Source organism: Rattus norvegicus, chromosome 19, assembly GCF_036323735.1.
Source record: "Rattus norvegicus strain BN/NHsdMcwi chromosome 19, GRCr8, whole genome shotgun sequence".
NCBI classification, from domain to species: domain Eukaryota; kingdom Metazoa; phylum Chordata; class Mammalia; order Rodentia; family Muridae; genus Rattus; species Rattus norvegicus.
Window position 1 is genome coordinate 68,780,030 of NC_086037.1, and position 25,645 is coordinate 68,805,674.

At 49.3% G+C, this 25,645-nt stretch overlaps 2 protein-coding genes and 1 non-coding gene across 5 annotated transcripts in view; 1 reads left to right on the forward strand and 2 right to left on the reverse strand.

The window, feature by feature from the left end:
• Positions 1–1,138: 1,138 nt before the first annotated feature.
• Positions 1,139–4,165, reverse strand: Acta1 (actin, alpha 1, skeletal muscle). Its single transcript, NM_019212.3, has 7 exons — positions 4,105–4,165; positions 2,983–3,123; positions 2,562–2,886; positions 2,211–2,372; positions 1,921–2,112; positions 1,604–1,785; positions 1,139–1,527 (listed from the first exon to the last, which is right to left on the reverse strand). Exons 2-7 carry the CDS (start codon positions 3,109–3,111, stop codon positions 1,384–1,386), a joined length of 1,134 nt encoding a protein of 377 aa, NP_062085.1. The 5' UTR covers positions 3,112–3,123; positions 4,105–4,165; the 3' UTR covers positions 1,139–1,383.
• A 4,870-nt stretch (positions 4,166–9,035) lies between these two features.
• Positions 9,036–25,645, reverse strand: part of Nup133 (nucleoporin 133) — a 49,628-nt gene continuing 33,018 nt past the window's right edge. For 2 of the 3 annotated variants that reach the window (XM_008772671.4, XM_039098297.2), the window contains 10 exons: positions 25,532–25,631; positions 24,626–24,877; positions 23,963–24,096; positions 21,552–21,710; positions 19,185–19,320; positions 17,283–17,401; positions 15,078–15,158; positions 13,385–13,449; positions 11,722–11,810; positions 9,057–9,263 (listed from right to left, as the gene is read on the reverse strand). In XM_008772671.4, the coding sequence (XP_008770893.1) occupies positions 9,127–9,263; positions 11,722–11,810; positions 13,385–13,449; positions 15,078–15,158; positions 17,283–17,401; positions 19,185–19,320; positions 21,552–21,710; positions 23,963–24,096; positions 24,626–24,877; positions 25,532–25,631 (1,272 nt within the window). In that variant the 3' untranslated portion in view covers positions 9,057–9,126. Of the gene's footprint in view, positions 9,264–11,721; positions 11,811–13,384; positions 13,450–15,077; positions 15,159–17,282; positions 17,402–19,184; positions 19,321–21,551; positions 21,711–23,962; positions 24,097–24,625; positions 24,878–25,531; positions 25,632–25,645 lie in introns of all 3 variants that reach the window. The other variant, NM_001400955.1, reaches the window with a different exon arrangement.
• Positions 15,567–15,673, forward strand: LOC120098745 (U6 spliceosomal RNA). The gene has a single exon (XR_005497154.1). It is a non-coding gene; the product is annotated as a U6 spliceosomal RNA (small nuclear RNA).

Here is a 25,645-nt window from a genome sequence, read left to right on the forward strand (position 1 = left end):
TCCCTGCTGGGTAGAACAAACGTGTGGTTTTCAGTCTGGTATCGTCCACTCATTGTAATAAAGTCTGAAGCTGTATTTAGAAGCCAGCTCTTCTGAACAGTGCCCTGGGGCCCTTGGAAATTCCCGGAGCTTGTCAATGGGAAAGAAAGAGGGAAGAACCCTGAGCTCTGTGGCAGGTAACAGGTACATGGTCAAGCCCGTCTGTGAACATGCGTCTAAGTGAACTTTTTTTTTCTTGAGTTGGCATCTGTTTTATTGAAATCACTGCTCTTGGAAATATTGACTGGGACTAGTAAGGTACTTTTATATCAAGTTGGGTCTATCAAGTGATATTAGTGGGATGGCAACTACAGAGAGGCAGGGGTCGGGGGAGGGTGGCTGAGAGTCCAAGGCCAGCCTCTACTACATAAGAGATCATGTCTAAGAAAGAGATAAAAACAGGTATAGTTGTCTCCTGGGGAATTTCAAACTGTCGTGGTTTGTTTCTTTAAAACATTTGGTGGTGGCTGGGATGTAACTCAGCGACTGCGTGTTGTCCTAGCATGCTTAGGGCACTGGGTTGGGTTTTTAAGATGGTTAAGTGGTGACCGATATTTGTGCTTATGATGTCTTCTTCTATGAGCCCGGCTGCCAGCCTTGGACTTTGTGAGCCCAGATCCTTCCTTTCTGGATAGCCCAGATCCTTCCTTGTTCTCCCTTCCTGGTAGCTTCCCCACAGTCCCGCAAGAAGAGAGCCCCTTAGCGCCACCAGCATTTAATGGAAAGGAAGAGTTGGTGACTGTTAAAAGTTCTCAGTACCGCTGGTTAGACTAGAGGATCCAATTTCCAGACCTGGCGAGAGGCGATTCGGGCAGCACCACGGCCAGCGCCTGCCTCACAGCAGGCAGTGACCGCCTCTTAAGGGGGTTGGGGGTGGGGAGATGCTTTGCCAAGCAGCCAGGGACCAGACAAGCCACTTAGATCCCCTTATAGGGGGGACTGGCTATGATCTAGAAGGAAAAACAATGGGGGGGGGCGAGAAGACTTAACTTCCTAACGTCTTTCTTAAGGAGCTCACCCAGTCTGTGAACAGTGAGAGGTGGAGAAGGGTCCTTCGTTTGCCCACTGCCTACTCCCAGTAAATAAAGACAACACACACTTTATTGGAGCAAAACAGAATGGCTGGCTTTAATGCTTCAAGTTTTCCATTTCCTTCCACAGGGCTTTGTTTGAAAAATAACAAAATGAGGTAAAACGAGTGAATCTATGTACACGTCAAAAACAGGCGCCGGCTGCAGTGGCGGCGATGGAGCCACGGCGGAGGATGGGGCCACCCTGCAACCATAGCACGATGGTCGATTGTCGTCCTGAGGAGAGAGAGCGCGTACACAGACGCGGGTGCGCCTAGAAGCATTTGCGGTGCACAATGGAGGGGCCGGCCTCGTCGTACTCCTGCTTGGTGATCCACATCTGCTGGAAGGTGGACAGCGAGGCCAGGATGGAGCCGCCGATCCACACTGAGTACTTGCGCTCAGGGGGGGCGATGATCTGCAAGACAAGAGTGTCAGGTGCCTGCGAGTTCCCCCCGCCCCTGGTCTCCGCCCATACCAGGCGCGTCATCCACCTTGATCTTCATGGTGCTGGGAGCCAGAGCTGTGATCTCCTTCTGCATGCGGTCAGCGATACCGGGGTACATGGTAGTGCCCCCTGACATGACGTTGTTGGCGTACAGGTCCTTCCTGATGTCGATGTCGCACTTCATGATGCTGTTGTAGGTGGTCTCATGGATCCCCGCAGACTCCATACCTGGTGGCCCGGGGGAGAGGCAGTGTGAGCAACCACAGAGTCAGACTAAGGGCACCGGCGGGAGGAGACCCCGTACTCTGAGGCGTGGGATGAGGGAAAATTGATTCCGGCAAACCAGCGGAGCCGGAGGCTCACCGATAAAGGAAGGCTGGAAGAGCGTCTCCGGGCAACGGAAGCGCTCATTGCCGATGGTGATGACCTGCCCGTCAGGCAGCTCATAGCTCTTTTCCAGGGAGGAGGAAGAGGCAGCGGTGGCCATCTCATTCTCGAAGTCCAGGGCCACGTAGCACAGCTTCTCTTTGATGTCGCGCACAATCTCACGTTCAGCTGCAGGAGCAGAAGCAGTGGGAGGCCTCAGAGCAAGGCCTGGGGCATGTGCTCACCCTCTGCCGGCCCACCCTCAGCGGGGCGTTGAGAGCACGCACCTGTGGTCACGAAGGAATAGCCACGCTCGGTGAGGATTTTCATCAGGTAGTCAGTAAGGTCGCGACCAGCCAGGTCCAGACGCATGATGGCGTGTGGCAGGGCATAACCCTCATAGATGGGCACGTTGTGGGTGACACCGTCCCCAGAATCCAACACGATGCCTGTGCAGGGGAGGAGCAGTGTGTGAGTGGAGGGGACCAGCAGAGAGAGCAGGGACAGTGGTTCTGGACTGGGGGTCATCAGGGATTGAATGGGAACGGTGCAGGGTCTGAGGCAGAGGATTCAAAAGCTGGGCTGGAATGTTGGGGCGACGCTACCTGGACCAGAGTGGGCCGTGTGTGAGCACTCACCGGTGGTACGGCCGGAGGCATAGAGAGACAGCACCGCCTGAATAGCCACATACATAGCAGGCACGTTGAAGGTCTCAAACATGATTTGAGTCATCTTCTCCCGGTTAGCTTTGGGGTTCAAAGGGGCCTCAGTGAGCAGGGTCGGGTGCTCCTCGGGGGCCACACGCAGCTCATTGTAGAAGGTGTGGTGCCAGATCTTCTCCATGTCGTCCCAGTTGGTGATAATGCCGTGTTCAATGGGGTACTTCAGGGTCAGGATACCTCGCTTGCTCTGGGCCTCGTCGCCCACGTAGGAATCCTTCTGACCCATACCGACCATGACACCCTGCAGATGGAGACATCAGATACTTGTTACTACAGCCAGGGGGCAGGGAGAACACCGGCTGTATTCGGAGAGCCTATCTTCTGCTAGCAGCCTGACCTGGTGACGGGGCCGACCCACGATGGATGGGAACACAGCCCTGGGGGCATCATCCCCGGCAAAGCCAGCTTTCACCAGGCCAGAGCCGTTGTCACACACAAGAGCGGTGGTCTCGTCCTCGTCACACATGGTGTCTAGTTTCTGCAAAGAGAAAGTGTTGAGCGTTGTGAGTATGTGATGGGGGTTAAGGTGAAGCTCTGCTTAACCCATCTTCACTTTGGAGATCCACACACTCCTCTCCCCCAGCCCCTTCCTTGCACAGGGCCAGAGGATGCTCTCCCAGGTCAAGGCTGTGCTTTTTGCTATGGGAAGCAGTTTGTTGGCCACTTTAATCCCTCCATGTAGGCATGCAGAGGACATCCTGAGATCCTCAGCCTTCGCTGTTGGCCACACATGTCACAGCTAGCGCTGGCGCTATTCCTCTCTACTCAATCTCATCTGTGAAGGAGGCATTAAGGTCCACCTGCCAGTCTTATGAGAGCGGCAAGGATTTTGCCCAAGGAAGGGTAATACTGTCCCAACTCTGGAAAGAATTGCCCGTTTGAAGCCCCACGGCATTCCAAACTCAGAAGGAACCCTTCCACCCGCCTCCTATTTCAGAGAAGAGTAGCCTGGCACGGTGCTGGGCTTTAGAAAAGCCTTGAGCTCAGAAGGCTAAGACAATGCTTGCCTCTCTCCAAACTCATCTTCAAGTCAGTCTCCCAGGGGCTGGCTCTGTGGGAGATCCAGCCCACCTCTTGCATCACAAGGGCCCAGATTTGATCCCAGCAGAGAAAGAGGGTGGGGAGGAGAGAGGGATGAAAGGCAGGAGGGGAAACTAATTCAGGGAGAGAAATCTCAACCAACCAGGGGCTGGTGTGTGGCTCGGTAGGAAAACACTGGCTTGCTCACTTGCAGGAGGACTCGGATTTAGTCCCCAGCAAGGGGGGGGGGAGGGTAGAGTCTGAGGGTGGAAATGGATGGGTGTCAGACACCCCCTCCCACCAGGCAAAAAAGTCAGCATCCCAAATGGGCTGGATATGAGTTTGGAGAAATTTCCAGAGCCCAGTGACAAATACAGGCCCAAGGCTCAATAGGTTTCTCTGCTGGGTCTCCAGGTCACCCTCCCCACCTCCACCCTACCTGCTGCTCTGACTCTGGCCCTGGGTGCCGAGGGTAGGAAGTGAGGCTTCACGTCCGTGTGACCGCCTGTCCCTAGCTCAGGTTTTTATATAGTCCTGGAGCTCTCTCCACACCGCCCCGAAGGAATGTTGTTGCCCTTCCCAAGCCATATTTGGGTGTTGGGCACTAGAGTCCCTTCGGCTGCTTCTCAGCCTGGGTCCCCGCCCGGGTCTCCTGCACTGACCAAAGAAGGAGAGAACTGGCCCTGGCCCAGGTAGCTAGGACCGGACCGGGCCGTATATGGAGAGTATCCCAGCTGTCCGCTCCTCCCAACTGGCTCCAAGGCTGCTGAAGGGCTGGGCTGGACCAAAGGTCACTGTTTTGCCGATCACTGATCTGCACTTCCCAAGTTTTACCTGTTTCAAAGGTCTCCCCAGATCTGCCCACCTGAGCGTGATTGCTGACTTGTCACAATGCACTCCACCTACGGGTTCTTAACTCAGACTACCAAACCCTGATGCGAAAGCCCAGGGGAGGGAGCCCTGTTGTCAGATGAGCTGGGAGGGGTCATGGGCCCCAGATAGGGATGGAAAAGAACCCCCACATTCAAACATTTTCTTCCCCACCTCAAAGCTCCCCAATCCAGAGATCTGACACACATCACCCCCATTCACCCCCACAGGCTGTCAGTCAGTGTAGAACATGCAGCTGTCACTGGGTAGACAACTGGTGGAAGAGAGGGGAGGAGGTAGTGAGGGGAGAGGCATGGTGGCTATGTGGCCTTGGCCCAAGGAATGTGAGGCCAGGGCATTAGAGCTGTCCCCGAATTCTACGTGTACTCTTGAAAGGAATGGAAGGGCCAGTGTGCGCATGTGTATCCCAAACTCTGGAATTGACTGGCATCTTGTTGGCTAGGTTGAGCAAATGATACCCGTTCTCCTCTGGTGGCACTAAGTTTCCCTCCCCTGGGTCTGAGCAAAGGGTCCCACCTGGAACTGTTGGAACCTAGAGGGGGCTGAGGCAGGGAGAGGTGGTGATGAACGTGCCTTCTAAGGAGCACTCAGATCTTACCCTGCAGCCCAAGAGCAGCTCCTCCCACCAGACTCATCTTTATATTTAGAGGATGATGCCTGACAGCCAGGCTGCTTCCCATCCACCTTGGGGGCACCACCTGCCAGGCCTGTGTGGGTTCTATTTATACTGCAGATAGATGGGGATCTATCCGCCTTTGGGTTTCTAGAAGGAGCTACTTATGGAAGCTGGGGCAGGGGGGTGAGTAGAGGTCATCTCTTGGCGCCTGTCTCAATTTGGGAATGGAGAGGGATAAGAAAGCCCAAAGGAAACTGTTCTGTGACCAACCAGGCGACATGCTTGGAGGGGTGCATCAGAGCCAAGCCTCCATGGAGCCATTCACTTTTCTGATGGCTTAAGCGCTCCCAAAATAGCTGTTCCCATTTGGAGTGGAACTTAGCAGCTGGGACAGGTGCAGAGCCTCTGAGAGAAGAGGCTCCATGAAGGGACTCCAGGCTCCCACACAGCTCTTCCTAAACCGGGGCTGCACTGCCTAACCAGCATCAGTCCTGTGGCTTTGCCTTTACCCTGTGCCGGGACAATGGGACCGTTAGAATAGAGCAAGCAGCACTTTGGGCATTCATATTGGGGCCATGGATGGAGGGAGAATTGGGCTGATGTGCTGGACCACAGCAGGGCTGCTCCTAGAAGCTCTTGTTAATCCCACTATGCAGATTTCTCAGCTGTGCGTGAGAGCACATTCAAAGTGGACCGTGAATACATGTATGCAAACTACAGGAAGCCTGCGGCACCATGCCTGGGGCAATGTCGGTGGCAGGTGAGCAGGGCAGATGAATTCTAACCTCAGTTGCACTCTTTCCTGACAGTTCTCTGGAATCCTGGCTAGGCTCTCACCATCTTCCTGCTGGTCCCCTAAATGCTTGTGTGCAGGGCGCTTCTACCACACCTCTCCCTTTTGTGCCATTACCCCTCACATCCTGTTAGTCCTTGCAGTATCTACCCAGGCAAGGCTGCAATCTCCCAGTCTTCTGTTGTAGCAAAGGTTTGTATTAGATCAGTCTGCCCTTCCCCAGGGGGCAGCAGCTCTGAAGTCACAGAGCCTCACAGGGAGGGCACATGTGTCACAGGACAGCCTTATGGACCTGGTCCTCTCCCTCCACTCATGTACTCTGGGAACTGGATTCAGGCTTGCCCCGCTTGTGATGCTTAACTGCCGAGCCTAAGAAGCTGGTTCTTATGAGTAAAAAGCAGACAAAAAGAAAACCTTGTTTTTATTAAGGCTATAGAAGATCTGTACAAGGAAGGACCTGCCATCCTAGCAGGGAGGGAAACCAGAAAAGCTCCTTTGAGAACTTAAGTCAAAAGGTGTGCAAAGTACTCACCCTTCCCCACATAATACAAAAGGTGGTCTACTGCAGCCTGAGGCTCATTTCTTTTTTTTCTTTTTTAAGATTTATTCATTTATTATATATTCATTTATTATACAGTGTATAAATACACTGTAGCTATCTTCAGACACACCAGAAGAGGGCATCAGATCTCATTACAGATGGTTGTGAGTCACCATGTGGGTGCTGGAATTTGAACTCAGGACCTCTGGAAGAGCAGTCGGTGCTCTTAACTAGCGAGCGTCTCTCCATTCCGCGAGGCTCATTTCAAACAGAAGTCCCAGGCTTCTAGGTAAACCAGTTATGTGGGTTTATTTTGGATATGAGCTGAATGTCATGCTCCACATGCCTTAGAAAACTGTTCTAGCCAGGGCTGGTGTGTACACTTGTGGTTTTAGCACTTGGGAGGCTGAGGCAGAGGGACTGAGAGTTTGAGGCCAGCCAGAGCTGCATAGTGAGACCTTATCTCAAAAGTTAAGTTTTATAAAATGTGTGTGTGTACAATGTATACAATATACATACATTGTATCATACACATGATAAACATATTTACAACATATATACACTGTTTCCCAGCATATACTGTATTTTATACATGGTTGTCATGCCATTCTGAGGACAGACTGGGTGGGTGGTGGAGGCTCCAGTGAGCCTGCAGTTAGCCTGGAAACACTCAAGAGTGCAGGGCCATGACAGGCTGAGATGACAGCCTGAGATGCCGTGAGTTCATCTTGCAGACCTCTGGCTCTCCCCACAGCAGTCGGTCAAGAGAATGAAACAGTAAAACCTCTCCCTCTGTGCTCCCTATAGGTTGCCAGGACCCTTTCTGGGGGTTTGCAGTCAGTGTGCCTGTCCTACCCAGGTCCTGACTGACTCACATATCCTCAGAGCACAGCACACTCACCTCGGGGACAAGGGTGGCTGCTGTCACTCACAGTCCTGGTCAGTTCACATGCTGAACTAATGAATAGACCAACAAGGTCCCAAGAAGAATGTGTCACTGGGTACCAGGAGAGACTTAGCTACTTCATTTAGAAACAAATCATTAACTCTTCAGAGATGAAATATGTGCCCAGTCTTTAAAAGTTAGGAGGGAAAGATATTCAAAACTAAACGTCGTCATTTCGTTTACTGTTGGATAAGTTGAAATGCCAACCATTCTGGAGCTGTAGTTGTTGACAAAGGTTTAGCTCCCTCCTTCAGACAGGTAGGCTTGGCATGACAGGGAGACTGGAAACCATCCTAGTCCTATCAGTCAGGACTAAGATCACAGCCAATGCCAGCACCATATTTGGTAGTAGCGACAAGTCACTGATGGCTCAGAAAGCCACGTGAATGTCTTACAAACACTCTAAGACTCCTCCATTACTGATGGGTGTGGTCGTCTACACCTTAATCTCAAACTCAAGAGGCAGGTAGACCTGAGTCTGAGGTCACCCTGGTCTACAAGAGTAGATTCCAGATCAGACAGAGTTACACAGTGAGACCCCTATGTCAATGGGTTTTTTGACTCTTAATTTTATCTTTTTAAAAAGACTTATGTATGTGAGTACACTGTCACTCTCATCAGACACACCAGAAGAGGGCCTCGGATCTTATTACAGATGGTTGTGAGCCACCATGTGGGTGCTGGGAATTGAACTCAGGACCTCTGGAAGAGTAGTCAGTATTCTTAACCATAGAGTTATCTTTCCAGCCCTTGCTTTTAACTTTTAAACCAATGTAGAAAGTAAGGAACATCCCCAGTGAATTACCAGCTGTCAACTTTCCTGAGTTAGACTTAGTGTTTTGGTTTCTATCTAGGTCAGAGTGTAAGTCAGTAAAACCTCATCTTAATTTTGCTAAGTAGGTACTTCCTCTGGCTCTGATGAGAGAGAAAGAGAGAGAGAGAGGGTGGGGGGGAGAAGAAGAGGAGGAGGAGGAGGAAGAGGAAGAGGAAGAGGAGAGGGGGGGCGGGGAGGGAGGGGAGAGAGGGGGAGGGAGAGGAAGAGGCGGGACAGGGAAGAAGGGAGCCAGCTTCCCAGAGACTCCTCAGTGTACCACATGCAGAGGGTAATCTCTAATGTTTCCCACACCTCACATCACTCCTGCTGGCCTGCTCTCTCAGACTCATGGCCTCTTTTAATTGTTGACTCAAATACAGACACAACCCGCTCAGTCCATACAACTGTTATGTGCGTGTATATTATTCCAGGGCTGTAAGACAAGACCCTACTATGCTGTCCAGGCTGACTGTGAACTCAGGGTCCAGTGCTGGGATGACAGGTATATGGCTCCAAACCTGGCTCAGTCTCACAACCCTCAAGACAGTAATTGATGTGCACACGAGGCCGCGCTGGAGAGACTGCTGCCTCGGTGGACCAAGGGAAGCTGGAGAAGGGCAGCAACACAGAAACAAGGGCAACTTCGAGTGGAAGAGGAGGAGGCAATACCTTACAGCTGAAAAGGGACATTAGGGTTGCACCTCCTTTTACATCATGCACCCACATAAAGCATGGAAAACCCACTGCCGCAGATAAAACAGACCTCAAGTTGATTAAGAAAAGACCTAAGTTTTTTGGCCTCAATATTTTTTTAATAAGCAAACATTTATACAAATTTTAGAAAACTATTTCTACAAATGTCACATCTGTCCTTGGACATAATACTCATAATTTGCTTTTAGAACAAACTCGAAGTAAGAGTTGGACTTGAGGCTCCCCAGCTGCTCGGCCTGCAGCAGGTCCTTCACCTCTGGTAGATACTCGCTGAGCTGGACGCCTGCAAACAAAAGACATGGTCACTCTGGTCCTGAGATGCCCACGCTGCCCACGCTGTGGCCTCCTCGTCCGGAGCCCTCAGGAGGATGGCAGCTTCTCCAGAGCCCTGCAGGTTCCTATTGGTCAGAGCAGCTTCTCCAGAGGAAATCTTCAGTAGAATCCAAAATTTTCCTTTTTTTCTACAGTTTAAGATATGTCTTTAATGTGTAAGTTTTCAACTAATAGTCATTTCTATGTTGTCCTATTGGGGGACTAATTTAATAGAAACACCATCACAAAGCTGGCCACAGTACTGCAAAGATGTTAAGACTCAACCAGGGAGCCTGTCTTACCAGCACTCAGGATGCTGAAGGAGGAGGATCCCTTGAACCTGAACGCACGCACGCACGCACGCACGCACGCCTACCCACCCACCCAGCATTTTACTATCAGGGTCTCTTTGTTGTCGCTTTGGTTTTTTGAGGCAGGGTTTCTCTGTGTGACAGCCCTGGCAGTCCTGGTCTTGCTCTGTAGACCAGGCTGCTCTTGTACTCACTGAGATTCACTGCTGCTACCTCCTGAGTGCTGGGGTTGAAGGTGAGTACCAGCACATCAGGCCTGGTTTCCTGGTTTTAAATGGGGTACCCCTGAGAGGAGGCACTTGTCACGTTAAAGTGTTCTTGATGTATCCAGCATCGTCTTTTTTTGTATTTGTTATAAGTTGAACAATTCAATATCATCGAAACCCAAAAAGCTTACTGAGCAACTGTGTACCAGGCAGGGGAGGGCATGTTTTATGCAGATTAAATGACACACCTTGCACCATGTGTAGCATGGGGATCGTCTGACTGCCATCCTCAGTCATTCTGCAGGGTCGCTGGAGTCAGGCTCCATTCACTCACTGGATGTTTCAAATACAGCATCTCTGTATCTACCAAGACCTGCCAGACGCAGGCCAGCTGGTCTGCGCACTGCCAGGACCTGGTACCCTGGTGTTGATCTAATAATTCTGTAGGAATCACATCTGCTTCTCTGTGGCCTGCTCTGTCTTCTGTGCCTTCCTGACATTCTGCATTAAGCCCCCAGTATATAAAAGAAAGGGAGGTCTTTTGAGAATCATCTTTCCCAAAGCAGTACAGACGTGGGCCTTTTCCAGCAAATATGATTTTCTCACTGCTTTAGACACAGACATACTCAGTCCTTAGTTTTATATCTTTCTCAAAATATTTATTTATTTCATGTATATGAGTACACTGTCACTGTCTTCAGACACCAGAAGAGGGCATTGGATCCCATTACAGATGGGTGTGAGCCACCATGTGGGCGCTGGGAATCAAATCCAGCTTCTCAGGAACAACAGCAAATGCTCCTATCTGTTTAGCCATCTCTCCAGCCCCAATTTCTAAATTATATTTTCTTTAAGATATATTTATTTAGTCATTTAGAAGTATTTTATATGTATGACTGTTCTGCCTGCAAGTATGAACGTACACCTCATGTGTGCCTGGTACTGAACAGGCAAGGACTTCAGACTCCCCAAGACCAGAGTTACAGACAGCAGGAAGTTACCCTGTGGGGGCTGGGATGGAACCAGAGCTCTTAACCGAAGAACCAGCTCCTACCTACCCTTGCCCTCCTCGTGTGTGTATGAAGGTCGGAGCACGACTTCTAGGAGTTGACTGTTTCCTTCCACCACGTGGGGATGAACTCACGTCCTCAGGCCTGGCGGAAGTCTCTACTGCTGAGATGGCCCAGCAGTCATGTGTGAGCTGGTGACTGTGCCATGTGTGAGCTGGTGACTGTGCCATGTGTGAGCTGGTGACTGTGCCATGTGTGAGCTGGTGACTGTGCCATGTGTGAGCTGGTGACTGTGCCATGTGTGAGCTGGTGACTGTGCCATGTGTGAGCTGGTGACTGTGTGGCAGATGTGAGCTGCCCAGCATGGGACCTAGGAACTGAACGCCCGTCTGGTAACTGCAGAGCCATTTCTGCAGCCCTCTTGTCATTTACTCTTGAGCAGCTCAGGAAGGAAGGAGTACACCGAGAGTCTATTTCTCTTTTCACATCTGCAGTCTTTGCAGGAGTCAGCAGACAGTCATTTCAGTCAGACTTTGGCTGTTATAACCAGAGTCTGTGTCAAGGGGTGAAGAACTTCAACTGAACCTTGTTAACCCTGAGGCCCCAGTGCCAAAAACAGAAAAGCACCTTCACTGAGAACAAGGCTTATCCTGCACAGGATCCCAATTCATCTGACCCCTGGCACGGGTCATGTTGGCAACACACAATTCCCACGATATCCAAAATTAACTTGCAACGTTTTCTGTGTAACAGCTTTAATTGTCCTGGAACTCACTCTGTAGACCAGGCTGGCCTCAAACTCAGAGATCTGCCTGCCTCTGCCTCCTGAGTGCTGGGATTAAAGATGTGCTCCACCAAGCCCCCTGCAACATTTAATCTCTAATAGTTAATAAATCACCTACCATCTTTTATAAGTTTCTGCAAGATCTTCACAAACACACTGTCTTTAGACACTTCAATCGGATCGTCTCTGCCATCTGAGCCAGACCAGCTGAAAAAAAAATCACAAGGTAAACGGAATCATCATGGCAACTGACACATGGTTTTTGTTTGCCACTGTGGCCTTCTCCTGATAGCCATGGGATGACAGGTTCTGGGACACTGCTCTAAAGTATCAAAGTGACAGACTTTAGACATGGGACCTATCTACATCTGTATTGGCCTAAGCTACACTGGCAGCACATGCTATCAATTCCACCACCACAGAAGCTTTAAGACTTTGGTTTTTTGAACATGGCATTTTGCTATGTAGTACAGGCTAGCCCCAAACTCTATCCTCACGCCTCACACCTCTCAGGTGCTACTAGAATCACAGGCACGTTATCATACCTGTTGTGAGGCATCTTTCTGAAGAAAATGCTTCATTTACAAACCTAGTCAGCATCCTAGAATGCTGTCCCGAGCACAGCAGTCTAAACAGTTCTCAGCACTTCCTGTCTTTCCTGACCATGAGTGTGCGACCTCAGCTGTGGCCATGAAGATCCTGCAGCTGTTTTCTAGTGCTCCATGTACACAGCCACAGCCAATGTAAAACAAGGGCTTAGTGTGTAAACATTCTGCCATCCAGGTCTGATGTTGCAAGGTTGACACCAGGTGAAGAAGGTAGGGAAGGAGAGAACTTTCCACGGTTATTCTCTGACCTCTACCACACCCACATACAATGGCTAAACATTTGAAACTGGGCCAGGGAGTTCTCATCACAATACAGTATGTTTCTGAGAGCGAAAGACCTGGTCCTGCTCCTCACTCAGGAGCCTGCCTTGCATTTTGCCTAAGCAGCATAGTGGAGCCAGTCCAGGGCAGAGAGAGGGAGGGAGGGAGAGCTGGCCCAGCCCCTCCCAGGCTGGTTCCTTGCCTTAACTGGGCAACACAGTGAAGCTGGCTCTGGAGGATGTGCAGGTAAGCCAGCCTAAGGGCACGACAGCCAACCTTGCTCTTGCTGACGGTGGCACTGGGTGGCCTAGCTGGAGCAGTGGAGAGCTCCCCCTGGTGGTGCGGATAAGGTAGAGCTGGCAGGCTGGCCAGCTCAGCTACCTACCACAGGCCTAGATTCAGGGCTCTGATTGGCCCACAGTCTATATACTCTTCAAATGGCGAGAGATGTGTGTAAGGACCAGCCCTGCTGATCCAAACCTGTAGGATCTCCATGACACAGAGCAACAACAGGATAACCAGGAGAAGGTCCAGTAAGGACCCAATATTGACGATGTCACAGAAGCCAGAGATGTGGAGCCAGACCAATAAGTCATTGCAATGAACAGAGCAAGTAAAGATGTATGGACAGATGGACATACTGTGTGACACACTGTGACATGTTACAGCTTCCAAGATGGGATGTTTCTATGCTTTTGTTGTTTGTTTTACTGGGGGAGTTGCAAGGGCATAGGAAGACAGACAGAAGGGGTGGGGAGATGAGTGGGGTTGGAGTGCACAACGGGAAACTCAATCAATACGCAGTAACCCATGGTGTGTTACGCTAAAGGTGAAACACCCAGAAGCACGTAAGCCATCTTGTGTGCCCAGTCACGGTTCCCACCCGTGGACCTGGTGCCCGAGAGGACTTACTCGTCTCTCTGCAGCGCTCTGCACAGGATCTCCAGTTTCAGGTCATCGATGTTCACATCTTCCTCCTGTACAGCAAACAGAGCAACCCGACTAAAGCTCGGCTTCACTGAAGAGCACAGTAAAACTTCATAATCCTGGCCCCAAGTTATACTGCGTTCACACGAACTCACAACCACCGCCACCTAGAAACTTGCCTATGCCTATGAATATTTTGCTGATATGTATATAAATGTACTGTGTGTGTGCATGATGCCCAGGGAGGCCAGAAGAGGGCACAGGATCTCCTGGAACTGGAGCTACAGATGGTTGTGAGCTGCCATGTGGGTGAGGAACACACCAGGGTCCCTGCAAAAGCAGCAGGTGTCCCTGCCTGTGACGCTCCAGTCCCCTTTACCCTCTCCAGTGTTTGCTCTGCTGACAGCTGTGCTGGTCCCACTGAGTTCATCAGGAATCTCAGAGGTTAAGATGATAAAGGGTCGGGCAGGGAAAGCCCAGAGAGGCCCCGGGGTCAGGAGGCACATCTGTAATCCTGCAAGGGAGAGAGAAAGGAGGACCCCTGGTCTCACTGGCCAGCCAGTATAGTCCAAGTGATGAGTTCCAGGAAAACAAATGACCTTGTCCCAATGGACGTGTGTGGATGTGGTCCTGAGGAGGACACTCAAGGTTGTCCTCTGACCGCCACACCCAGGTGCACAGATGCACACATGCAGACACAAACATGAATGCACATAGGATAAAAACCCAAATGGCTATATAGCCAGGCATGGCGGCACACACGTGTGAGCTCAGCAGTTAGATGATCTCCATCATACCAATACCCTATTTCAAAAACAAAACAAAAATGGAAAAAAACCAAAACCAACCCAAATCCGAGATGGGCTGGGGAGAGGACGCAACCATCAACAGTGCTTTCTACTCTTACAGAGGATGGGGTTTGGCTTCTTGCACCCACGATGAGGTCACAGCCGTTTGTAGATTCGGTTTCAGGGACGCTGGCACCCCCTGCTGGCCTCTGTCGGCACTGCACACAGATGCTGTACTACAGGCGTGTGGCAAACATTCACACAATAAAATCCCCCAACAAAAAAGGCGTGGGACAGTTATCACCATGACCTACAACCTATCAAGCAACTGCTCCTTACACAGCCGGAAACACAACCCAGAGCCTCCACCTTGCATCCTGACCTCTGGAAGCTGAGAGACAAGCTTCCATCAGGCACCTACTGAGGAACACCGTGCGACTTTGAAAGGCTCCACTGAAGTTTGTTCTGTGGCAGGTAAGGGCACTTGTCACAAAGTCTAATGACCTCACTTTGCTCCTGGGAACCCACCTGGTAAGGAGGAGAGAACTCTGGCGTATAAGCTGCCTCCACACGCAAACGCATAAATAACCCCTTTCCAGTTTTTTTCCACTTGCACAGGAAAAGCCAACTGGAGATGTAGCCTTTCCTGTCAGTTCTGGAACAGTCTGGATGGATGTCTGCCTTCACAAGTAACCTTAGGCTCTTAACCAAAACCGAATCTCTCCATAAGGACATCTTTTTATGCAGATGCCTGGGGGAGTGTTTTCTCTTTCTCTTTTTTAACTTTTTTCACTCTGTAGACCAGGCTGGCCTTGAACTCACCTGCCTCTGCGTCCTGAGTGCTGAGAGTAAAGGCGTGGGCCACTCTGCCCAGCTGGAGGATTTCTTACCTCATCAATGTACTCCAGTAAGTCCAAGGCTTTCTTGAAATCATACTCATTGGCTCTTCTGTTTTCTTCACAGATATACAGCTGTAACAAGTCCAAGGCGGATTACACACAACATTTAAGGAGGAAACAAGTCATTATTTTCTTTCATATAATCTGCATGTATTTTTTTGTAGCCAAAGAACAATGTCACATTTGGGAGCTATTTTGTGTTTATAGAAAATTGTCTAACACGGGCTGGAGAGATGGTTCAGTGGTTAAGAAAATTGTCTAACAATGGATATTCTAAGCCAAAAGTTGATTTGTACAATTCGATATACATGATTTTTTAAAATGACAAAACTTTCTATTCTTAGGCCAGGAGTGCAGCACAGCTCTCTCACAGGCTCAGGAACAAGCTTTGCCATAAACTCCTGCCCCTGAGCTCACGGGACACTCGGTGTCTGGCTCTGGAAGGCCACTCTTTCAAATGGCTTTAAAAACTACAACCTAGTGCTCGCTTCAGCAGCACATATACTAAAATTGGAACGATACAGAGAAGATTAGTATGGCCCCTGCGCAAGGATGACACGCAAATTCGTAAAGCGTTCCATATTTTTCTGAGAATAGGACCCCCGTTGAAGGAATCAGAGAAAGAACTGGAAGAGCTTGAAGGGGCTCGAGACCCCATATGTACAACAATGCCAAGCAACCAGAGCTTCCAGGGACTAAGCCACTACCTAAAGACTATACATGGACTGACCCTGGACTCTGACCTCATAGGTAGCAATGAATATCCTAGTAAGAGCACCAGTGGAAGGGGAAGCCCTGGGTCCTGCTAAGACTGAACCCCCAGTGAACTAGACTGGTGGGGGGAGGGCGGCAATGGGGGGAGGGTTGGGAGGGGAACACCCATAAGGAAGGGGAGGGGGGAGGGGGAGGTTTGCCCTGATACCGGGAAAGGGAATAACACTCGAAATGTATATAAGAAATACTCAAGTTAATAAAAAAAAAAAATAAAATGTAAAAAAAAAAAAAAAAAAACTACAACCTAGCACACAGCTGGGTTTGTGGTGAGCACCTTCGTAGCCCAGGAGGCTCCGGGTCCAAGTGCCTGACACCATAGACGTGAACAAACGCCTGTGTGATCTAGTCTCTCTGTGATGACAGATGACTACACATGTTACTTAAAATCCTGCCATCTTTTAATCAAAAAACATTTTTTTTGATTAAAGGATTAACCTTTAATCCCAGTGCTCAGGGAGGTAGAGGCCGGTCTCCAAGTTCAAGGCCAGCCTGGTCTATAAAGTGAGTTCCCGGACAGCCAAAGCTACACAGAGTAAACCCTGTCTTGAAAAAAACAAAACGAAACAACTCAAACAAGTTTTTTTTTTTTAATTAAAATTACCAATATGAGTTTTCCTATCTCCTTCTGCTTAGCATTATATGTCATAAGACAAATTTTATTTTTAAAAACTGTATATAATTCTTTAAAAATGTCCTAGCTTTTGCCACCATAGAGTCTTAAAATCTATAATGTTTTGCAAAATCCATTTGCCTCCACCCTTGAAAACTGGAGAGTAGCATTTAACTGGCTGGTGTGTCTGAACAAGCCTGGCATCATGGTGTCCATGAATAACGGCACGCACAGCCTACATCTATCTTAGATCTCTCAATTAAATGTCCCCAGGAGAGCGCACCATCAGAAGCTGCTGCTGGCCGTGGCTACTCTCACTCAAGGCCCTGGACTGCTTGATTTCCTCTGACTGTGAGGAGGAGGAGGCAGAGGGCACAGCCCCAGCTGCCCCTCTGATGCATCCTAGATGCTCTGGCCTTGCCTGGATCACTGTTGCCAGGAAACAGTGCAGGACTTAAGTCTGCTTCTGAGCTCCTCAAGAGCAGCTGTGCTGACAGGAGCTGCAGATAATGCCTGGGAAGAGTCTCCACGGCTTGCACTCCTACTCTAAGAAAGAAAACATCTTACTGTGATTCCTACAAGTCCTCTGAAGGAGGGAGCACCAGGACGGGGAGGGCCGGGCAGCTTACACTCCTGCATCTAACAGCTTTCCTAGGGGAAAGATCTCTCTCTCTCTCTCTCTCTCTCTCTCTCTCTCTCTCCAGGTGAGAGAAGGGAAAGACCCTATGGGGAGCTCCAGAGCATGGCCTAGCAAACGCCAACTTGCTCTGGGTGAGGACACAGGACAAGGCTGTGAGACCTAAGACACTTACACTGATGAGCTGTGGTGCAGTCAACACGGGCATTGCACTAAGACTCAGCTGTCTCTCGGTCAGCAGCTGCTCTGGCAGGGTCTCCTGGTGCAGCAGGAAGCGCTCTTGCTCAGCCATGGCTGGTGATCAAGGACAATGGGATTTCACTGCTGCCATCGTCAGTCACTCAAATGCAAATTAAAGCCCACCAGCCCTAAACAGCTCTAAAAGGCCGGTCACTGCATGGGTTCAAGCCCTCTGCCCAGTGAGGTTCTCTGCCAGATGCGTGCCCACCATAGCAGTCACAACAGGCTGAAGCCCAGCCCGTCCTCAGGGCAGCAATGTCCACAAACTCTCGGCAAGCAAAACAAAACCAAAATCACAGCAGTTCCTTCCGGAACAGGAAACTTCCAATCCATCCCCTTCCACAGAAATTACTCATAGAATTAAAATTGATTTAATTTTTGAGACCAAGTGGGATCACTGGAGTGCCCAGCCACTAAAAAAAAATGTTTTTTTCTTTTTTTAGACAGGATCTTACACAGCCCAGGCTGGCCTTCAGTTTCCTATGTAGCCAGGATTGGCCTTAAAACTTCAGTTCCTCCGCTTTAGCCTCCAAGGTGCAGGGATCACAGGCAGGGGCCACCAGGCCTGGCTTTCCTCCTCCATTTCTTCCCCTCCCCCTTTCTATCATAGGGAGGCTGCAGCCCTCATGGCATTTAAATTCTAAGTATACAGGAGGTATTTTTTTTTTTAAGATTTATTCATTTATTATATATGAGTACACTGTAGCTGTCTTCAGATACACCAGAAAAGGGCATCAAATCTCATTACAGATGGTTGTGAGCCACCATGTGGTTGCTGGGAATTGAACTCAGGACCCCTGGAAGAGTAGTCAGGTGCTCTTAACCCTATAGGAGGTATTCCTAAGAATAAGGACGTGCCTTTAATTCCAGAACTAGGGAGGCAGAGGCAGGAAGATCTTCAAGTTTGACACCAACCTGGTTTATAGTGAGTTCCAGGACAGCCAGGACAGAGAAATCCTGTCTCAAAAAAATACCCTCCAAAAAAAAAAATAAGGGCTGGAGAGATGGCTCAGTGGTTAAGAGCACTAACTGCTCTTCCAGAGGTCCTGAGTTCAATTCCCAGCACCCACATGGTGGCTCACACCCATCTGTAATGGGATCTGATGCCCTCTTCTGGTGTGTCTGAAGACAGCTATAGTGTACTTATATGCATAAAACATCTTAAAAAAAAAAGAAAAGGGCATCTAACCACCAACAGCATTATCCAGTCTGCAGAGGTTAACACGCTTATTGCACTGTCATCTAGTATTAAATACGTTCATGGGAGGATAATACTGTAAGTTCAGATGCCAGCTCGGGCTTCAGAGTGAGACTCCATTTCAAGGGAAAAAAAGAGAAGTTCAAGTTTCCTAGGTGTTCCCAAAATACTCCTGCCAGTGGTTTGGTTGAGCGATGACCCTTGTGCCTTCACAGTACTGACAACTGAAGGGTGTAGGCTGGGTGTGTACGGTGCCCTGCTCCCTTGTGCTGAGGCCACTGGCAAAGGGACTTGTGAGCTGATGACATGGCTTGTCTTAGCTGAGAGGTCTGTGCTGACACGAGACCAGGCCTCTCTTCTCCCCAGCCCCTCAACCCAATGGCTCAGTTTTTGCTTATGTAGAAGTCGGAGGCTGACACAGGATGTCTTCTTCAGCTGCTCTCTACCTTAGTTCGTTTTCAGACGGAGTTTCTTAAACAAAAATCAAACCAGAGCTCACTGATTTGGCTGGACCAGCCACCTACCCAGCAGACTGGGGATGGATTAATGACTCCAGTCCATGGCTGAACCCTAAGACAGGCAGCACCATCCTACTGAGATGGAGTGACCACAGGCAGACACAGCGTGCTCCTCGATTACCTTCGATCTTCTCTTGCAGCGTGTCCTCTGAAAGGTCTGAAGCTAGGGCAGCCAGTTTACTCAGGCCGAGAAGGGTTTTTTTCTTTGCAAAGTAACGGGTCTCCATATTTGCCAAACCTAGCAGTGTTGTATGAGCCTACAATAAACAAAACAAGGAAGCTGTCTGAAAGGAAAACACATTGGTGAGCAGTGAACCAAGCTGGGGTCAGTGTCAAAGCAACCCACAGTGAGACCGCAGGCTGACAGGGCAAGCACAAGAAGGGAGACTCGGGAGACTCCTCCCTAGCACCCTGTCCCCAACACTTCACTATACACCGCCTCTCTCCTAATCTGAGTTGTGTGCATGTGTTCCTGTTTGTGTGCACGCAGGGCAGAGGTACTTGGTATCGTTAAAAAATGTTTTTAACATTTATTCTATGTATTTATTTGAGTGTTCTATCTACATACACACCTGTGTGTCAGAAGAGGGCTTAGATCCCATTACAGATGGTGTGAGCCACCATGGGGTTCCTGGGAATTGAACGCAGGACCTCTGCAAGAGCAGTCAGTGCTCTAACTGCTGGGCCACCTCTCTGTCCCCAAGTTTGGAGTCTTTCTTTTATGAGACAGTGTCTCTCACTGAGCTCGGAGCTCATGAACTCGGCTGCCTGCCCAGGGAGCTCCAGGATCTGCCTATCTCTGCCTTTTCAGTCCTGAAGTCACATGTGTGCCCTGGAGGTCAGTCCTGAAGTCACATGTGTGCCCTGGAGGTCAGTCCTGAAGTCACATGTGTGCACTGGAGGTCAGTCCTGAAGTCACATGTGTGCCCTGGAGGTCAGTCCTGAAGTCACATGTGTGCCCTGGAGGTCAGTCCTGAAGTCACATGTGTGCCCTGGAGGTCAGTCCTGAAGTCACATGTGTGCCCTGGAGGTCAGTCCTGAAGTCACATGTGTGCCCTGGAGGTCAGTCCTGAAGTCACATGTGTGCACTGGAGGTCAGTCCTGAAGTCACATGTGTGCACTGGAGGTCAGTCCTGAAGTCACATGTGTGCACTGGAGGTCTGGCTTTTACATAGCTTCCCAGGATCCTAACTCAGACCCTTCTGTTTGTACAGCAAGCACTTACTGAGTCATCTCCACAGATTCCATGATTTAAATTTTCATTACAAGTCATTAGCAAGAAAAAACTATTGATTTTATATAATTAATAAAATGTTTACAATTTTAAAAATTTAGTGGACCGAGCGCAATGACCCCCATCTGGAGTAACAGATGTGCACATGTCTGTCTGGACGCCCACATGGGTGGTGTCATCCCAGACACATGGGCCTGGGCTATGTAAGAAGGTTCCTGAATGTGAGCCTGAAGACAAGCTAGCAAGCCGAGTCCTCCATGGCTCCTGTCTCTGCTTCTGTTTGAGTTCCTGTCCCAACTTCCTTCAGAGATCACTGTGATTAGGATGTGGAGGCCAAATCAACCTTTTCTTCCCTAAGTTGTTCTTTGTCACAGTGTTTATGACAGAAAAGTGTATGTGTTAAGAATCCATTAATAGTATGTTTTAAATGAAAAAAAGGAAAAGTTTATTATAAGTTGACACATCTTACGTCTATATATTCACGGGATACAAGATGCAGTTTAAACATGCATACAATGTGAAAAGGTAACGGCTAACAAACACATCTACACCACAGGAACTTACCGGTCAGAGACGGATCATTAGATAAGCAGGCTTGGCACCAGCATGGACCACCTGAGTTTGATCCCTAGCACTAGGGTGAAAAGAACTAACCTGAGGTTGTCGTCTGACCCCTCCCCGCAGTGCTCACGGTGCGCACACACACAAAATGATGTAAAGAATTTTAAGTCAGGTGTGGTGGCGTATGCTTTTAATTCCAGTACTCACAAGGTAGAAACAATGAGACCTCTGTGACTGTGAGGCCAGCCTGGTCTACAAAGTCAGTAGTCAGTTCCAGATTAGCTAGGGTTACAGAAGAGACCTTGTCTCCAATGAGAAAAGAAAACTCAGGGTTGGGGATTTGGCTCAGTGGCAGAGCGCTTGCCTAGGAAGCGCAAGGCCCTGGGTTCGGTCCCCAGCTCCGAAAAAAAGAACCAAAAAAAAAAAAAAAAAAAAAAAAAAAAAAAAGAAAAGTCTAGATACTATCCATTTACCAGCTGTATAGCTATAAATACTTCTTTTTTTTTTTTTTTTTTGGTTCTTTTTTTCGGAGCTGGGGACCGAACCCGGGGCCTTGCGCTTCCTAGGTAAGCGTTCTACCACTGAGCTAAATCCCCAGCCCCTAGCTATAAATACTTTAATTATTAAAACTGAGATTAATTCAAAGTACTTAAACTACATAACCAGCTACTTCTTATAACCGAACCATCTTACCTTTTCTAATTCTTGACTATTAATTTCATGTAACCAGCTGAGATGCTCATGGGCTTGCAAAAAATTTGCCAACTGTCCATGCTGAGAAATGGGCTGAGATAGCAATTTGCCCCGCTTTCCTTTCTCCAGGTACCAACGAAAGAGAAAGTCTGAAAAATTCTACAGAGAATAGACCAAGAATATGTCAACAGGTAGTAAAACTGTTTTAAAATATAAAATATTCAGTCCCTTTTAGAACCCCCAAACAGAAAGAATCCCTCCAACTTTTTACCACGTGTGTGTGTGTGTGTGTGTGTGTGTGTGTGTGTGTGTGTGTGTGTGTTAGGGCGTGCCCACATGTGCCACGTTAAGCATGAAGGTCAGAGGACAACTTGGGAATTGGTTCTCTTTCCACCATGTAGGTTCTAGGATCTAAGTCAGGTCATCAGGTGCTAAGCTACCTTGCAGTTCCCCAAACAGAATTTTTTAGCAAGTAATCCTGTGTTCTAAAAATACAATACAATATAGTTGGGGCTGAAGAGCTGGTTCAGCATTTAAATCACTGGCTGCCCTTACAGAGATCCCAGGTTCAATTTCCAGGGCCCACATGGTAGTTCACAGCTATATTTAATCCAGTTCTTAGTGATCCAATACCCTCTTCTGGCTTTTTCCAGGCATGCATGTGGTGTCTAGACATACATGCAGGCAAAACATCCATATACATTTACTTAAGAAGCAAAGCAAAACAAAATACTGTCCCATATGATTAGCGTCTGCCCCTCATGGACAGTGCATTCCTACTCTTGAATCCGGCCATCTCTTGACAAATCGACTAAGAAGCACTGGTGTGAGAGCTGGAGATGACTCAGCAGTGAAGAACTCCCACAAAGGACCTGGTTTAGTTCTCAGAACCTACATGACGGCTCACAACCAGCGGTAACTGATGTTCCAGTGGATCAATGCCTTCTGACCTCCAGAGGCATTGGGAACGCCCATGCTGCAAATATAAACCCGGGCAGGCAACATCATAGACATCAAAGAAACAACTGAAGAGAAGTGAAGCACGAGCATCTGTGCTAATACAGGACCCACATACTGGTCCTCACAAGCACACTGCACACACACCACCAAAGGTCACTGGAACTCAGTTACATTAAAACCTGTTCAGCCAGGCATGTGGTTTAAAACCCAGCACTGCAAAGGGAAGGACAGGTGGGTCTCAGCTAAGGTCAAGGTTTAGCTACAAAAGAAGTCCCAGGAGACCCTATTTGGAAAATGAAACCTGTTTTCTTTTTTTTCTTCCTCAAGCCATTGACAGCTACTTATACCCAGTGGTTCGGCTCTGTAGTGGCGGTCTGAATTTAATACCAAATTCCTTTAATAGTGGAGGGGAATGGCTTTTATACGGTTAACTCATGGGACAAAGTAGCTATTTAAAGGACAATCAAATCATCCTGGCAGCATCAGGCATCAAAACTTTGTCTAAAAACAGAAAGCTGGCATCAGAACTGCTGATGGTAGGAGCCTGTCTGAGTGCTCTACAGGCCGGCTCCCCGCCTGGGAGGATGCTCTGTTTCAAGCGATCCATCCCTGTACTTCAGAGGTCAAACCACCAAGGTGAAGGTTTAACATTTCCCAAAGGCGTAAACCTCCCCGTGTTTATGTGGTGGTGTGATGAGATGTCCCCTACGGGTTTGGACATTTAGTCCCTTGTCAGTGGCACTGTTTGAGTAGGTCTAGGGGGAGTGGCTTAGTGAAAGAAGTATGTCACTGGCCTCAGACCACGCGTTTCTAGATGAAAGACACGCAGCCTTTCCATGTTTAAACGGCCCTAGGCAGCATGACACCCCTTGGCCTGTGAGAGTCCACTTCCCTACAGATGACTCCGTTACTCATTTCCAGGTTCCATCTGGGCCGCTCTCAACAATAACAAGGCAGCCCTCTGGGCCACGCTCTCTTGTCCCCAGCCCATGGTAGCCCTTCATTTTTAAAAATGCTTTAGGCAGCACGGTAGCTAGGCAACTGTGGTCTAAAGCGGGGAGGAACCCCGCACCAGGACTTTAAAGATATGTTTACAACACGAGATGGCTGACAATGAACAGCCTCACCCCATCACCCCATTTCTAGCTTGCCCTCTCTGCTGGAGGCTCAAGATGTGTGAGCCTTCTGCTTTCGATGGTCATGCGTTTGCTCTGCCTCTGTAAATGTAAACGCACTCTTCCCTAGTTGCCTTGGTGATGTTGTATCACAGCAACAGAAAGGTAGCTGACAACCATTTACATAAGGACGAGTATGCTGACAAGACAACATAACGTGAAAACCTGTCATCTTCCCCTCTCACTCTTCTTCATTTCAAAGCCACAGCAGCTTTCTGGAAAGGGAAAGCCTTAGGCAGTGTGGTACGAGAGCCCCACCCCCACCAGTGTGGTTACCTGGTCAGCGAACTGGGTCATGTAGCGCTGGAGTCGGGCCTGGTTGTCCGTCTGCTCACACATCTGCACCAGGATGTCGAAGTCACAGTACTTCTCTGCCAGAGAAGCTGCCCATGGGTACTGGCCTAGTGTGACTTCAGGAGAAAGAGGCGACGCAACATCAGCTGTGCCCATTCCTGATCCTCCTACTCTCTCCTGAGAGGCAAATGCAGCCCTCGGTCCCTTGCTGGTCCTCAGAGCAGACCCCATCACTCACTAGCAGAACAAACTTTCCTGATCTGGCTATGAAAGGAAATTGCTACCCGCTCAACACCATGCCACCACCGCCGACCACCAGGCCCTGTTCTAAAACCAGTTGTTCACATGAAGGCCTGAGTTCGTTCTTCTGAGCCAGCCTCTCAAGTGCTAGAAAGATGCCACCCCGCCGGGCACGCTGAACCCCATGGTTAAGGGCATCTGCATCGACAGATTTCCTTTTTCAATCAGTTGACCCCCCTGTGCTGTTTGTATCAGAATAATTTTACAAAGCTGGATGACATGAATTCAGAAAGCTCTCCAAATGTGCCTGGTCTGCCCTGGTCACAGGCACATTAACTGCACAGATTGCACTGTGTGAGCTCTCCAACCCCTACCCACAGCCATTTCTGACGCTCAGACACTCACGAAGGGGAGAGAGGAGCTCCGATCTTTTCTGTAGGTATTCCACTTCCAGACTGCTGTATCTTTCTTGGTCACTGGATTTCTCCAGAGACTTCAGCTGGGAAACGTAGCTGTCCAGGAAGCAGTCAATCAGGGCCACCAGCTGCTCCATCACGATGCTCCGGAGGTTGCTGTCAGCCTGAGGGTACACGGTCTTCAGGATGATCCCGTGCTGGCGCATGATCACCGTGCGGATGCCCGATGGACCACTTGTGGCTGGAAAGGCCAAGGTAACTTCCTAAGATTCCATGACGGTAGGGGAAGGCCAACTACCTGGAAATCAGGGCTCTCCACTGCTCTAGGAAACAAAGCAGTGTTCAGGTGATACCCGCTCATGCCCTGTGAACCTCATCTTTTTCTCAGTGGAGATTTTCTTAACACAGGTCCATGTGACACTGTGTCCTTCCCAATTCCTCAATGCTGCTCCACTTACTCTGTGACATGAGTGGGAAGCAGAGTCTACTCCTCCAAAACCTCCACCCGCTGCTGTGGAGGCCTCGCTACTGAAGCCTCGCACCATAAATCCACTCAGACAGGAAACACCAGGATGGAGTCAACAAAACAGACAAGCCAAGCAGTGGTGGCCAATGCGTTTAATCCCAGCACTCGGGATTAACTGGAATCTCCGAGATTGAGGCCAGCCTGGTCTACAGAGTGAGTTCCAGGACAGCCAGGGCTGCACAGAGAAACCCTGTCTTCAAAACAAAACAAAACAAAACAAAGAAACCAACCAAGCAACCAACCCAAGGGACCCTTTGAGTCTAAAGATGTCCGTTAAGCTGTCCTTCATTTCACTCACAAACCTGCCCTAAGGACTGACACAGCACTCGCATGGCAGACTGCGGGAGCGTGTTCTGAGCAGGGCAGTACCTGTCCAGGGCACATACTCGGGCTCCTTCCCTAGCGGCTCCTCCCGACTGTACATAGAGCCTTTGTTTAGGCGGTAGTGAGCGGCAGCCTGCAGCATGTCCTGGGGAGATGAAA